Raw genomic sequence first — 13,357 nt, forward strand, 5'->3', positions numbered from 1 at the left:
GTCTAGGCCTGCCCGGTATGGGAGCCACTAACCACAGGGCTGATGAGCACGTAAGTGTGGCTGGTCTAAATGGAGATATGCCCCCAAATTGACCTGCAGCTCCTCAGGCCTTGCAGTCTGACTGCTGATTTATAGGCAGGATGTAGGTGGAGGGGTACCAGTGAGGCTACACTAAGTAAGGAACCTGGGAGGACCCCTAGGAGGACCCCTGGAGGCCCTTGGAGGATGGGTGACCCAGGGTCTTCATTTTTTTTTTTTTAAGATTTTATTTATTTATTCATAGAGACACAGCTAGAGAGAGAGAGGCAGAGACACTGGCAGAGGGAGAAGCAGGCTCCATGCAGGGAGCCTGATGTGGGACTCAATCCGGGCTCTCCAGGATCACGCCCTGGGCTGCAGGCAGCGCTAAACCGCTGTGCCACCGGGACTCCCCGACCCAGGGTCTTCAACAGACATAGCATAGAAAAAAAGGAGGGAGAATATAAAGAACCATGGGAGAGAGGGCAACTCATCAGAAGGCCTGGCCCTTGTTTGTTTACAAGCTGTAAAAAATGTCAGACAACTTGGGAAATGTGAACACTGATTGACATCTGATGATACTCAGAAATTACTGCTTTTTATTAAGTTGTGCTAACGGTCTAAAGTAGGATATCGTATAATATAATAAAGAATCCTTAACTATTAGAGATTCTTACGGGAATCCTTTGGATGGAACGCTGTATCAGGAAATTGCTTCCAAATAAGCCAATGCTGTGAGGCATGGGTGGGGTCCAACCAAACACGTCTGGCTGCATGGCCATAGCCACTGAAGCCTGTAACGGGGCTCTCTTTCGTAATGGGCTTTTCTCTCTGCTTTTGTATATGGTTCAGCTATTCCATGATAAAAAGTTTTAAAACTCCCATTCTGGGCAGCCCTGGTGGCACAGCAGGCGCCGCCTGCAGCCTAGGGTGTGATCCTGGAGACCCGGGATCGAGTCCCACATTGGGCTCCCTGCATGGAGCCTGCTTCTCCTTCTGGCTGTATCTCTGCCTCTCTCTCTGTGTGTGTGTCTCATGAATAAATAAATAAAATATTTAAAAAAATAAAAATAAAACTCCCATTCTTCTTCTTCTTCTTTTTTTAAAATATATTATTTATTTACTTGAAAGACAACAAGAGAACACAAGTGGGGTGAGGGGCAGAGGGAGGAGCAGACTCCCTGCTGAGCAGGGAGCTGATGCAGATGTGGGGCTCTATCCCAGGACTCTGGGATCATGACCAGAGCTGAAGGCTGACCACCCAAGGGGCTCCTAAAACTCCCATTATTCTAATGACTGTAGAGTCAAAAGAAATCCTTGGGTGCTTGAGGCCCTCTGTAGGTTGGTGCCTGGGGTGGAGTGAGGCTGGGCCAGGAGCTAGAAGCCACAGACGGCCTGCCTCGCCTGTAGCTCCCTTGTGAGTGCCAGTCCCAGTCCTTCCTGCCCCCTCCCTGCTTCTCTGTGGGGCTAGGAGGGCAGAGGGGTGTGGCAGGGAGACTGGCTTTCTTAGAGGATTAGAAAGAATCCCTTTCTCTTTCAACCCTCTCATTACACTAGAGTGTGGGGCCATCAGAGGTCTCTGCTAGAATATGAAGTACTGACCCAGGGCCCTTAAATCACTCTGTGATTCTTATTTAAAGTGGTCCCTGTCCTTGACTTTGGGTGAAAATATTGCGTAAATGATTTTCCTGATTTCAGAGACTGGAGGAGGCTCTTTCATTAGCTTGTTATCTGCAATCAGTGGTATCATTAATCGATAAGGATTTATCAAGCATCTACTCTGCTGGGGAGTGAAGCCCTCCAGTGTACACTCAGAACAGCCCATGCCTCCAACAGTTCCGGTGACTGGACACTGTGCTGTGCCGCAGTGGGCCAGGGAGTCTCCTGGCCTGGGGGGCCGGGGGTGGGGGAACGGGTAAGCGTCTCTGGTCATGAGCTTTCACGGGAACTGCCACCATGTGGACCTGCTCTGAGCTCTACCCTGCATGCCTCTTCTATGCTTCTCTTTTAGGATGAGTGTGCAAACCATCCGAAACGTTTTTAGTGTTGAAACTGGCTATCGGCTCTCAGATGATCAAATAGTCAACCATTTTCCGAACCACTATGAACTGACCCGGAAGGATCTGATGGTGAAGAATATTAAAAGATATAGGAAGGAGCTGGAAAAGGAGGGGAGTCCTCTAGCAGAAAAAGACGAAAATGGGAAATACCTCTATCTGGGTTTGTGCCTTTCTTGCTGGCCCCACGTTTTTTTTGTTTTCTTTTTTCTGCCGCGCCCCCACCCCCAGCCCCACGTTTTAAATCAATCCCTAAATCCTCTAGCGAAACCAGGTACTGAGATGGTGACGAGCTTGTGCCAGCTGGGCTGGGCACTTCTTTCATTCCATGTGTCTCCAGAATGGGCCAGGCGGGGGCTCACGTTTGGATCTGAGTTTCTAGGAGCACCTTGGGCACATGGTGCATGTGCAGGAGAACATCTTCAGTGCGCAGATGGGGAGAGTCCCGTCCTGAGCTGCAGGCTGCATTTTATAAGGCGGCCGCATTACTGCATCTGGCAGTTCCAGGGAGAAGCTTGTCCCTCTTGCAGTCTGGTGGTAAAAGCTGGACTGTTGGGTGGGTTCAGAGTCCCTTTGTATACCTGGGAAAATTATATAGCCAATCTCTCTGGGCCTCAGGTTTGTCATCTGATAAATGGGAATGATAACAGGACCTTAGTCCACAGGGTGCTGTGGGGATTAAAGGTTTGCAAAGCACTTAGAAAACAGGTGATAGGTTTATCGGATAGGAATTGAATGGCAGAGGGGCTTATTCTCATGCTGGCTTGGGGCGGAGGGTTGTGAAGCAGCTCCAGAAAAGGCAGTGGCAGTGTTTTCCTGTCTGGCCACATTGGCTTGGCTCACCCACTGCTGTCTCCTCTATTTCACCTTTCAGACTTTGTTCCAGTCACCTACATGCTGCCCGCCGACTACAACCTGTTCGTGGAGGAGTTCAGGAAAAGCCCCTCCAGCACCTGGATCATGAAACCTTGTGGCAAAGCCCAGGGGAAGGGCATCTTTCTGATCAACAAGCTCTCACAGATCAAAAAGTGGTCCCGTGACAGCAAAACGTCTTCGTGAGTGCAGGGCCCGCCCATCCTGTGGGCTTCTCAGTTAGGAGTTCCAGGCCACCTGTCAGTCTTGGCCGGGAGCTAGGGGCCCTCGCTTGTTATTGTTTTTGTTTTTGTTTTTAAGATTTTATTTATTTATTCATGAGAGACATAGAGAGAGGCAGAGACACAGGCAGAGGGAGAAGCAGGCTCCATGCAGGGAGCCCAACGTGGGACTCAATCCCAGGTCTCCAGGATCACGCCCTGGGCCAAGGGCAGGCGCTAAACCACTGAGCCACCCAGGCTGCCCCAGATTTTATTTATTTATTCATGAGAGACACACACAGAGAGAGAAAGAGAGGCAGAGACACAGGCAGAGGGAGAAGCAGGCTCCATGAAGGGAGCCCGGTATGAGACTAGATACGGGGACTCCATCCTGGGACTGCAGGATCACACCCTGGGCCAAAGGCAAGTGCTAAACCGCTGAGCCACCTAGGGATCCCCATCTTCTCCTCTCTTGCTTTTGTAGGCGTATGGCATTTGCCACATTGCGCCAGGGCAAGGTTCTGTGGTTGCAGTCCTGTGACTGATTGTAGGATCCCACCTGAGGCCAGTTGCAAAAGGAAGTGGTATATCAACCAGCATATGGTCCCAGGAGCAGGGACCCTTGCGAGCGGCTCTTTGTTTCTGAAAGTTACTGTGAGATCCACTCAGTCCTGGTATTTCTGAGGCAGTGAAGCACCTGCTTAAGATCTGGGCCCAGGGGGGGATCCCTGGGTGGCTCAGTGGTTTTGCACCTGCCTTCAGCCCAGGACATGATCCTGGAGACCCGGGATCGAGTCCCACATCAGGCTTCCTGCCTGGAGCCTGCTTCTCCTTCTGCCTGTGTCTCTGCCTCTCTCTTTGTGTGTCTTTCATGAATAGATAAAAAAAAAAAAAAAAAAAGATCTGGGCCCAGGGTATGTGTGTTCAAATCCCTGTCTATACTTGCTGAGTACATTTTGTTTCTGTAGACTCTTACATGCTTCATCTGGGTAAATGAGGGGCGCCAGTAGCACCTCATCGGGGCAAGATGGGGAGGGAACAGGTGAATCTGTGTGAAACGCACGGAGTGTGTGCGATCCATAGCAGGGATTGCTCTCGGCAGTCTCAGGTCAGGTCTCTGCCCAGGGTTTGAGGACTCCTTGGAACTGAGGTTAGATACCAGGCCAGGGGGTTTTGTCTGGGGCTCACCCTGTCTCTGAGGGCCCTGAACTGCTCAGAGATGTTGGAGTGTGATTCTCTCCCGGAGGGCTGGTGGCTCAGTCGGGGTTCCCAGGAGGGGCAGAGTCACCTTCTTGTGCAGAGCATTTAAGTCTGAGTGCACACTGCCGACCCCCTGGTGGGTTCCCAGGCACTGCTGGCACTGTCCTCTGGGGCAGGGGCACAGAGTGGATGCCACCTAAGCTCCATTTTATCCCCCACACATCAGCCTCTCAATGAGAGGCAGAGAGCTGATTACCAACCTTGGGTCTTTGCCATCTAATTTTGACTTTCTCTGATGCGTTTAGGTTTGTGACTCAGTCTACTAAGGAAGCCTACGTGATCTCTCTCTACATTAACAACCCGTTGCTAATCGGTGGGAGGAAGTTTGACCTGCGCTTGTATGTTCTGGTGTCAACCTACCGCCCGCTGCGCTGTTACATGTAAGAACCACTGGAGTCTTGTCTCGTGCTTTGACACACCCAGAATAGACAGCTCTTCAGAGATGGAAAGTAGATTAGCGTTTGCCCAGCCCTGGCTCGGGGAGTGACTGCTAACCGTCACAGGGTTTCTCTGTGGTGACGAACCCAGGAGATGGAGTGCGGCGGTGGTCGCGCACCTCTGAGTAAGCCAAGAGCCCCTGAGCTGTACACTTTATGTGGAGGTTCTGCGGCATGTGGATTATGTGTCAGTATGCCTGTTCTAAAAAAAAGAAACATAAGTGAAAAAGCAGCTCTTTTAAAGGCTTAAAAACCAAAAATGGGTTTTAAGGGAACAAAGTGTTACATATATACATATATGTTTTTTAAGATTCCGTTTATTAGAGAGTGTACAAGCAGGGTGAGGGGTGGAGGGAGAGGGAAGCAGAACCCCACTGAGCAGGGAGCCTGACATGGGGCTGGATCCCAGGACCCTGAGACCATGACCTGAGCCGAAGGCAGACGCTTAACTGACTGAGCCTCCCAGGTGCCCCCCCGACAGAGTGTGTTATATTTTATTTGTGCTTCTCCTCAGAGTGTTGAAGTAATCTAACTTCCCACATAGGTATAAACTTGGATTTTGCCGTTTCTGCACAGTGAAGTACACCCCAAGCACCAGTGAGCTGGACAACATGTTTGTTCACCTTACCAACGTCGCCATTCAGAAACATGGGGTGAGCGCATCCTTTCACTTGGGCTGAAGGAAATGGAGCGATTTTGTGGGTTTCTATTTGCGGCGGGGAGGGGCGCGAAAGGAGCAGAATTCGAGATGCCCTGGCACTCAGGAGGAGTGGGGAGGCCTAAGTATCCAGTGTGGCTGTCCCAGCGCATCAGCTGAGCCAGCCTCGGGTGGGGTGGCTCGTGCAGAAAGAAAGCCCCAGGTTCAAGCCCTGCCTTTCTAGTTCCGTGACCTTGAGCGAGTTTTAATATGACTCTCCGAGCCTCGATTTCTCATTTGTAAAAGGTGATAATGTCACCCCCTCATGGAAGTGGTGGAAGAACCCATGAGAGGGCGCATCCTTGGCCATTCATGCCTCAAAGACTCATAACTGAGCACCTGTCTTGTCTGGGTTGGTCCCGTGCTGAGGAATGTGTCATCTCAAACTGAGGTGCATGCTCTGAAGCTAAGGAGTGCAGATCTAGAAGAGCATGGGATGAAGGAGTCCCTAGTCCAGGTGGCTGGAGAAGCCTTCTGTGCAGAAGTTGTGCTTGAGCTGAGATGTCAGATGTGAGCAGGGATTACCCAGGTACGGAAGGAGCGTTCTAGCAGAGAGTGCAGCGTGTGCCAGGGTTCCATGGCAGGAAAGAGCACTACAGGAACTGTGAGAAGGGCAGGGTGGCCGGAGCTGCCAGAGTGAAGGTGGTGGGGTGAGAAGTAGCTGGGGAGGCCACCGAGGGCCAAGACACAGGACATCGAAGGTTCTGTGTGGGCTTTGGGGCTTTACTGTCGTCCTTACAAGAATGTTCAGAAAGTCTCATTTCTTTATGAGAGATTCTTCCGTTTGGATCTTGCTTGATTGGAAGCTTTGGGTATTTTTTTTAATGTAATTTGAGTGGAAAGAGGGTCAGTGTTGATAGAAAACAAGCTTTTTCTGAGCAGCCTACTGAGGGGTTTGGTCAGACCAGCCTGAGCTCCAACCTCCGTCCATCACTTACCCTTTGTGTGACTCGGGCTGGTCACTCTGACCTCCCTGAGCCACCTCGTCTGCAAACAGGAACCCTGGTATTACCTGGCTGGTCATGAAATGACAAGGGCTTCCACTTACTGAGGGCCTTGACAGTCCTCTGTGTGAGGCCGACCCTGGTTCACCACCCAGCAGGTTTCGCTCAGCAAACTGGCGAGCCTCGCTGTTACATGTTCAAGGTTAGAGGATCAAGGATGGCTTGGCCAGAACCTTATTCATAATAATCAGGAGAATGAGCCCTCATGGGATGCAGCACAAAACTTATGTCAGTCGGAGAAAGCTGAGCCATGACATCAGGCACTTCGTCGCCAAGTAGCACAATTAGTGAGGTCTGGCGATGGGCTGGGAAATGGCCATGCTGACCTGAGACCACTTGGTGTCCTTAGGACAGTGCGGAGCATGTCGGCCTGCCAGGCCGCTGGGGGCTGGGAGCCACACTGCAATCGGGAGGGCTCTACTCGATGGGCCTTCTCAGGACACCAGTCAGCTGAGTCACTATTTCATCTATAAGAAACAGAAACCGTTTTTGTTTTTTTGGGTTTTTTTTTAATCCATAGAAGGAGAAAGCAGAAGGCAGGACTTTTGGCGTGGCATCTCTGCAATGCACCAGAAGCCTCTGTGCTTTCTCTCTGGGTTCTATTTGTAAATGCTTCGCTTGTTAACATGAGAAAGTGCTTACTCTGAGAAACCTACATTTCAGTCTCAAATAGAAGCCTGGCATGGCTCTCGTTTAGAAATGCATGAGGGACAGATGTTATACTGGGCCCTGAAATGTTAAAGCAGTCTGTCGTCGGGTGCATCTACCGAGAGTCCCTGGGCCCAGGGCACAGCCTGGCGCCTGGGACAGAGATGGTGAAGGGGCATCCCCGCCCTCAGGCAGCTCAGGGACCAGTAGCGAAGGACTGATGATGAGGGAGGCCTCCAGGGGCTGCAGTGGGAGTGCAGGCATGTGGGAGGGGGGCCCACTGGGAGGCAGATTGATAAAGGGATGGAAAGAGGAGGAGTGCATCCTACACGGGCAGTGTTTGCAAATTGCCTTGGTAAAGTGTTCTGAAATAAATCTGATTAAATAATGTTCCTACAGTCCAAAAAGTAGGTGATACTTCCTGCTCTTTATACCAATGCATGTGGAAGGCAGCGTTTTGCCATGGATACTTTATACATTTATAACTTTTTTTAAGTGAACTTTTCTTGAGAGTGAAGAGACTCTGTAACAGGGAAAAGAAAGGTATCAGTGGGCAGCAGCCTGGTCTCCCTGTAACTTCTCAGAGTCCCTGTTTTTAGGGATACAAAGGCTGAGTTATTGAGAGTCTGTCTGAGGTGAGCATGCTTGGGTCCCTCATCTTATAAGGTATTTTAGTGAAACTGATGTGTAAATTTGTCTCTAACCTCAAAAGGTATCTTTTTCAAACTGTGGTTAATTAAACTGTGGTTAATTCTATTAATATGAAAAAAAAAAAGTTTGGTTTGAGTCAGCAATATTTGTCCTTTCTTAGACTGGTTTGATTTTCATTCTCACTTCTCAGCTTTATACTTAAGAAAACGAAACCTGGCCTCATAACGTCCTGATGTACTTGAGGATTTTCTAGCTTCTTGGCTTCAAAAGAGAGCATTGGGTAGAGAGTCAATGTTCAGGGTCAGAGGTATAGAAAGAGCTATGGATGAGGGTGAGAAAGCCGGGCTTGGGTGCCAGCTCCTCGCAGCCCAGGTGGAAGCTCAGGCACATCCTGTAACCCATCTGAGCCTGAGGCTCTTACCGCAGACGAGGCGTAGTGAGGAGTTACATGTGTGGTGTTCTTGGACCACAATGCCTGGTGCCAGCATGTGGCCCCTCTGGAAGCAGACTCGGAGGCAGAGATGAGTGTGCAGGGGGTCTGCTGGGGACCGTGGGGATGGGCGGGGGGTCTAGATAGGGCAGAGGGAGAGTCAAACTGGGATGCAGTGGTGGCGGGGTACCTGGAGCTGGGTGGTCTGTAGAACCACCTGGGATGGAGCCACCAGGGACCGAGATACCCCAGTATTAGCCTGTTGCAGGTGGCCGGCTGCCAGGGTAGGGATAACGTTGGACTGGGCTGCTCCTGTTAGCCAAGGGTAGCCCCCAGAGAGGGTCTCTGCCAGAAGAGTGTCTTGGGCTTAAAGTGGGGGGACTTGGGGCCACTGCAGGGCATGAATTACTAATTGTGAGTGTACTATAGAGGTGAGTATTTTCGAACGTGCCTTATGGGGGATCCAGATCCCCACAGGGCAGGGGCACCCCGCACATGTTCTAGGGTGAGAGAGCAAGTGCTAGATTCCTCAGGGTGCATTGCCTGGGGGCCTGTGCCCTCTGCCGTCACCAGGAAGACTACAACCACATCCATGGAGGCAAGTGGACCGTGAGCAACCTGCGGCTCTACCTGGAGAGCACCAGAGGCAAGGAGGTGACCAGCAAGCTGTTTGACGAGATCCACTGGATCATCGTGCAGTCGCTGAAGGCTGTGGCGGTGAGTGCCGGGGTGAGGGGTGGGGCTGGGGCCTGGGAGCAGAGAGCCACTGAGTGACCAGTGGGGGACGCTTGTTCTTTTGCCAAAAATGCTTGTCTTCATGGGCTCACCTTCCTCATATCCACATGTTTGCCAGAGGCCGAGGCAGTTGTGGTGAGGCGGAGGGGCCAACTTCTGGCTATGTGCTGCCCAGGGCACGCCAGGTGCCCAGACAGGTCCTGCTGACGTCACCAGCAGCTCTTCTGTGCCACTGGATCGAGGGGGCATACTTTGCAGTAAGCTGATGGTCAGAGATGGCCTCGCGGTGGCCTCCCCATGTTTAGGCCTCCCTGTCTGTGATGTCACGGACACACAGGCTGCAGAAAGCCACCTCTCTGCTTGTTGCCTCAAGTCTGCTGTTTGTTGGCTGGTTTGTGGTTTTTGTTTGTTTCGTTTTACTGTTCCAAAGCAGGTGTGCATCTATTTTTGAGGGAAAGGAAAGGAAAGGAATAAACACCGACCACCAGCATGTGGGCTGCTATGTTCAGAGCTTCCCACGTAGGCTCCCAGATGCGCATCACCCCGTGACTCATGAGCAGCATGGAGGCTCAGCCCTGGAGTGAGGAAGTACAGGGACCAGCACAGGGGCCCGGGCCTGCCAGGGGGCTCCCAGCAGACTGGCCCACTGGCCATGGGACCTGAGGGCACTCGGCCTGGCACTCGGAGTAGGCTGCACGTCCCGTGGAGAGTGTATGCCCAGCCTCTCTGCGCCTTGGAGGCTGTCTCTGAAATCGGGAGACGGTGGGCGGGGGGGGCAGTTGGAGAATTAGCAGCTTCCTGTCCTGCAGAGGCTGCTGGAATGGTGGTATGGGCAGTGGCCCGGGCTTGGGCCCCAGGCTTTCTGGGGAGGTGCTGTTCTATTGACTCCCCTGGGAAAAAAAGTCCCTCCCCCCACCCCTACCCCCAGCCTGGTTTCCCTCCAGTGCGTGAGATTGGACTGGCCCATCTCCCCACAGGAGTTTGGAGTTTGGGTTCTAATTTTTTTTTTTTTTTAGGATTTATTTATGTATTCATGAGAGACACAGGATAGAGAAAGGGGCAGAGACACAGGCAGAGGGAGAAGCAGGCTCCATGCAGGGAGCCTGATGTGGGACTTGATCCTGGGTCTCCAGGATCTCCTGGGCTGAAGGCAGTGCTAAACCACTAAGCCACCCAGGCTGCCCTGGAGTTTTGGTTCTAAATCCATGTTTGAAGTAGCGTGCACACACCCACTAGTGTATAAGAAGGCCTCACTCTCGTGTGTGTGCTTCGCTCGCTGTGGGGTGCACATGGGTCCCCAGGGCACGTGGGACAGGGCTGCTTGCTGGGGCCTTCTCATAGGTTTTGAATGAGGCAGCCTGGGCAGGGCCTGGGAATCTGAATTGTAAGTGAAACCCTGGCTAGCAGGGTTTTTTTAATGCCCCTAGAGAATAGTTTATGAAGTGGAATTGAAAATTAAAAAGAAAATCCAGAAACATTAATAAGTGGATCAACTCTTGTCACAGAACAGAGGTTCATGACCTAGCAGCCCGCATCCCCAAGAAGGGCCCAGCAGCCTGGCGGACAGTGTCTGTGACACAGCTGTACAGGCCTTAACTCTGTGCCGGGTGTGGAGTGGGACTTTTGTCCACTCTGAAGACAGCCCCATGCGGACAGAGACGCTGTTGCTGTGATCAGGTCTCTGATGAGGAAGGCCCGGAGACACTGGGGATTGATTGCCTCATGGGGTCCCCTCGGAGGCTAAGGGACGTTTCTGTGTCTGAGCCCAGGCAGGGAGGCCCAGCACGGCCAGGCAGGCCTCCATGGTGGGCGGTGGTGTCAGCTGGGCCCTCCCCGAGGCCGGCTGTACAAGCCCCTGGCGGGTTACTCTCTTGCAGCCGGTGATGAACAACGACAAACACTGCTTCGAGTGCTATGGGTACGATATCATCATCGACGACAAGCTGAAGCCCTGGCTGATCGAGGTAACTGCACTGCAGCAGCCCGTGGGGTCGGGTGACAGGGCCGGGGCAGAGGGGGTGTACGGGGACAGTTGGTCAGGAGCGACAGGCTTGCTGGGGGTGACCAGTGAGCACGCCCCCAATGTCTCCCCTCTGAGCCCAGCCCACACAGCCACTTCCCTCTTCTGGATGCATCTGTGCCCTGGAGGCCCTGCCCTGTCCTCATGGGAACATGGCTCCCGTTCAGGAAAGGAGCGTCCAGACCCCGAAGCCTGTGGGCAGCGGTAGCATGCTATCCAGGGATAAGCAGTATTCTCTTCTGACCAAGGCATAGTGTGGGAGTGGATTTATCTGCCTGTTTCAAGGCTTAGATGGGATGTAGCGGGGGCGGTCCTAGTGTGCACAGCCTTCCTCTGGTGACAGGCCTGGGTGACGCTTACACCAGGCGGCACTGGCCTACTTGCCTGAGGCCCGGATATTGAGCCTGACTTGTTGGGTTGCCCTGCTTTGCTTTGCAGCCAGAGAGAGGAGCTTGGGCCTCAGGGGACGTGGGGTTGGACACGTTCTGTTGGCCCGTTGGTCTGTCTCCCTGTGTGTGCCTCTGAGCATCAGCGGAGGCACACGGCTCAAGCTCTTTAGCTCAGTCCTGTTTTGAGCCAGGAAAGCTGAGTCCCAAAGGGAAATTGTAGTGAGAGGGAAATTCAGTGGAAGCCCTTACAGGAAGCTGCTGGGAGAGCCAAGTTATCAGAGAGCAAACTGTTCCAGAACAGTGTTTTCCAGGTTACTTATTATACTGCCAAAAGGGTGTGCACACATGCGTGTGTGTGTGTGTGTGTGTGTGTGAGTGCACACAGAGATATACATAGATGTATACAGAGATCTACAGATGCATGTATAAAATATTTATGTTGTTTTTCCATTTTAGAAGTCCTGTGTACTGTCCTTGGAGCTACAGAATGTTTTTTTCCATTTTAAACAGAGTAACTCAGGGGCGCCTGGGTGGATCAGTCAGTTAAGTGTTTGCCTTTGGCTCAGGCCATGATCCCGGGGTCCTGGGATCGAGCCCTGCATCAGGCTCCCTGCTAAGTGGAGTGTCTGCTTCTCCCTCTCTCTCTCTCTCTCTCTTAATTATTAAAATCTTTAAAGAAAAAAAAAAGTAACTTGAATGGAAGGCAAGTTTTCCTTGATGAGCTAGGATCTTAATTGCAAATATTACTTTTAGCATAATAACAGATTGTAGTTTTAGTGTATTTAAAATAATTACGGCATCATGAAACACTGATATCATTCCAAGGGCCCCCAGGGATCACATGGCCTCTTTCACTGCATACGTTAGATACCTCGCTAGCAGCACGGGGTTTGGGAGAAACCTGAACACCTTGCCCACTTGCTGCCTCCAGTCTCACATGGCCCAAGGAAATGGCTAACCAAGGTCACAACTGTGTCTAAAGTAGGAGTAAACATGGGGCGCCTGGGTGGCTCAGTCAGTTAAACGTCTGTCTTTGGCTCGGGTCATGATCCTGGGGTCCTGGGATCAAGCCCCGCATCGGGCTCCTTGGTCAGCAGGGAACCCATTTCTCCCTCTCCCTCTACCACTCCCCATGCTTGGCCTCTCTCGCTTGCTCTCTCTCTGTCTCAAATAATCTTTAAAAAACTAAAGTAGGAGTAAACAGGCGATGACTGAGGGCCATTGGGACTTCACAGATGGTGAATAGTTGCATTTTAACCTGCCCATCTTTGACATTGCTTAGCTTCATGGGACTAACTTTCTGTCTACCAGATGGGTTCCTCATTTGTCAGAATATTGCTTTGTTGGTGAAGTATTACTCTCATCACCAGAAAGGGCCCACTGGGGATGCCCTGCTGGCTCAGTCTGTAAAACATCCAACTCTTGGGATCTCTGGGTGGCGCAGTGGTTTGGCGCCTGCCTTTGGCCCAGGGCGCGATCCTGGAGACCCAGAATTGAATCCCACATCGGGCTCCCGGTGCATGGAGCCTGCTTCTCCCTCTGCCTGTGTCTCTGCCTCTCTCTCTCTCTCTCTCTCTGTGACTATCATAAATAAATAAAAATAAAAAAAAATTAAAACATCCAACTCTTGATCTTCAGGTCATGAGTTTGAGCCCCATGTTGGGTATAGAGATGACTTAAAGGGGGGGGGGCATTACTTTTTACTTCAACTCAATGCTATTTGGTTCACTGGTCCTAGCAAAGCTCTGCAGGGCAGCTTTCCTTTCCTCCTTTCCTTTCCCCTTTCCCCTTTCCCCTTTCCTTCCCTTTCCTTCCCTTTCTTCTTTCCTCCTTCCTTCTTTTTTTAAAAGATTTTATGTATGTGGATGCCTGGGTTGCTCAGTGGTTAAGCATCTGCCTTTGGCTCAGGGTGTGAATCCTGGAGTCCTGGGATCAAGT

At 51.7% G+C, this 13,357-nt stretch overlaps 1 protein-coding gene across 14 annotated transcripts in view; it reads left to right on the plus strand.

Moving 5' to 3' along the window:
* Positions 1-13,357, plus strand: part of TTLL1 (TTL family tubulin polyglutamylase complex subunit L1) — a 46,547-nt gene that overhangs the window by 13,205 nt on the left and 19,985 nt on the right. For all 14 annotated transcript variants that reach the window (XR_007413727.1, XR_007413730.1, XR_007413728.1 and 11 more), the window contains 6 exons: positions 2,030-2,238; positions 2,950-3,130; positions 4,654-4,788; positions 5,390-5,498; positions 8,849-8,992; positions 10,888-10,974. Coding sequence is in view for 7 of the 14 variants with exons in the window: in XM_049115756.1 (XP_048971713.1) it covers positions 2,030-2,238; positions 2,950-3,130; positions 4,654-4,788; positions 5,390-5,498; positions 8,849-8,992; positions 10,888-10,974 (865 nt within the window). In the remaining 7 variants the exon portion in view is untranslated. The remainder of the gene's footprint in view (positions 1-2,029; positions 2,239-2,949; positions 3,131-4,653; positions 4,789-5,389; positions 5,499-8,848; positions 8,993-10,887; positions 10,975-13,357) is intronic.

This window comes from Canis lupus, chromosome 10 (genome assembly GCF_003254725.2).
Source record: "Canis lupus dingo isolate Sandy chromosome 10, ASM325472v2, whole genome shotgun sequence".
In the NCBI taxonomy this organism is placed as follows: Eukaryota; Metazoa; Chordata; class Mammalia; order Carnivora; family Canidae; genus Canis; species Canis lupus.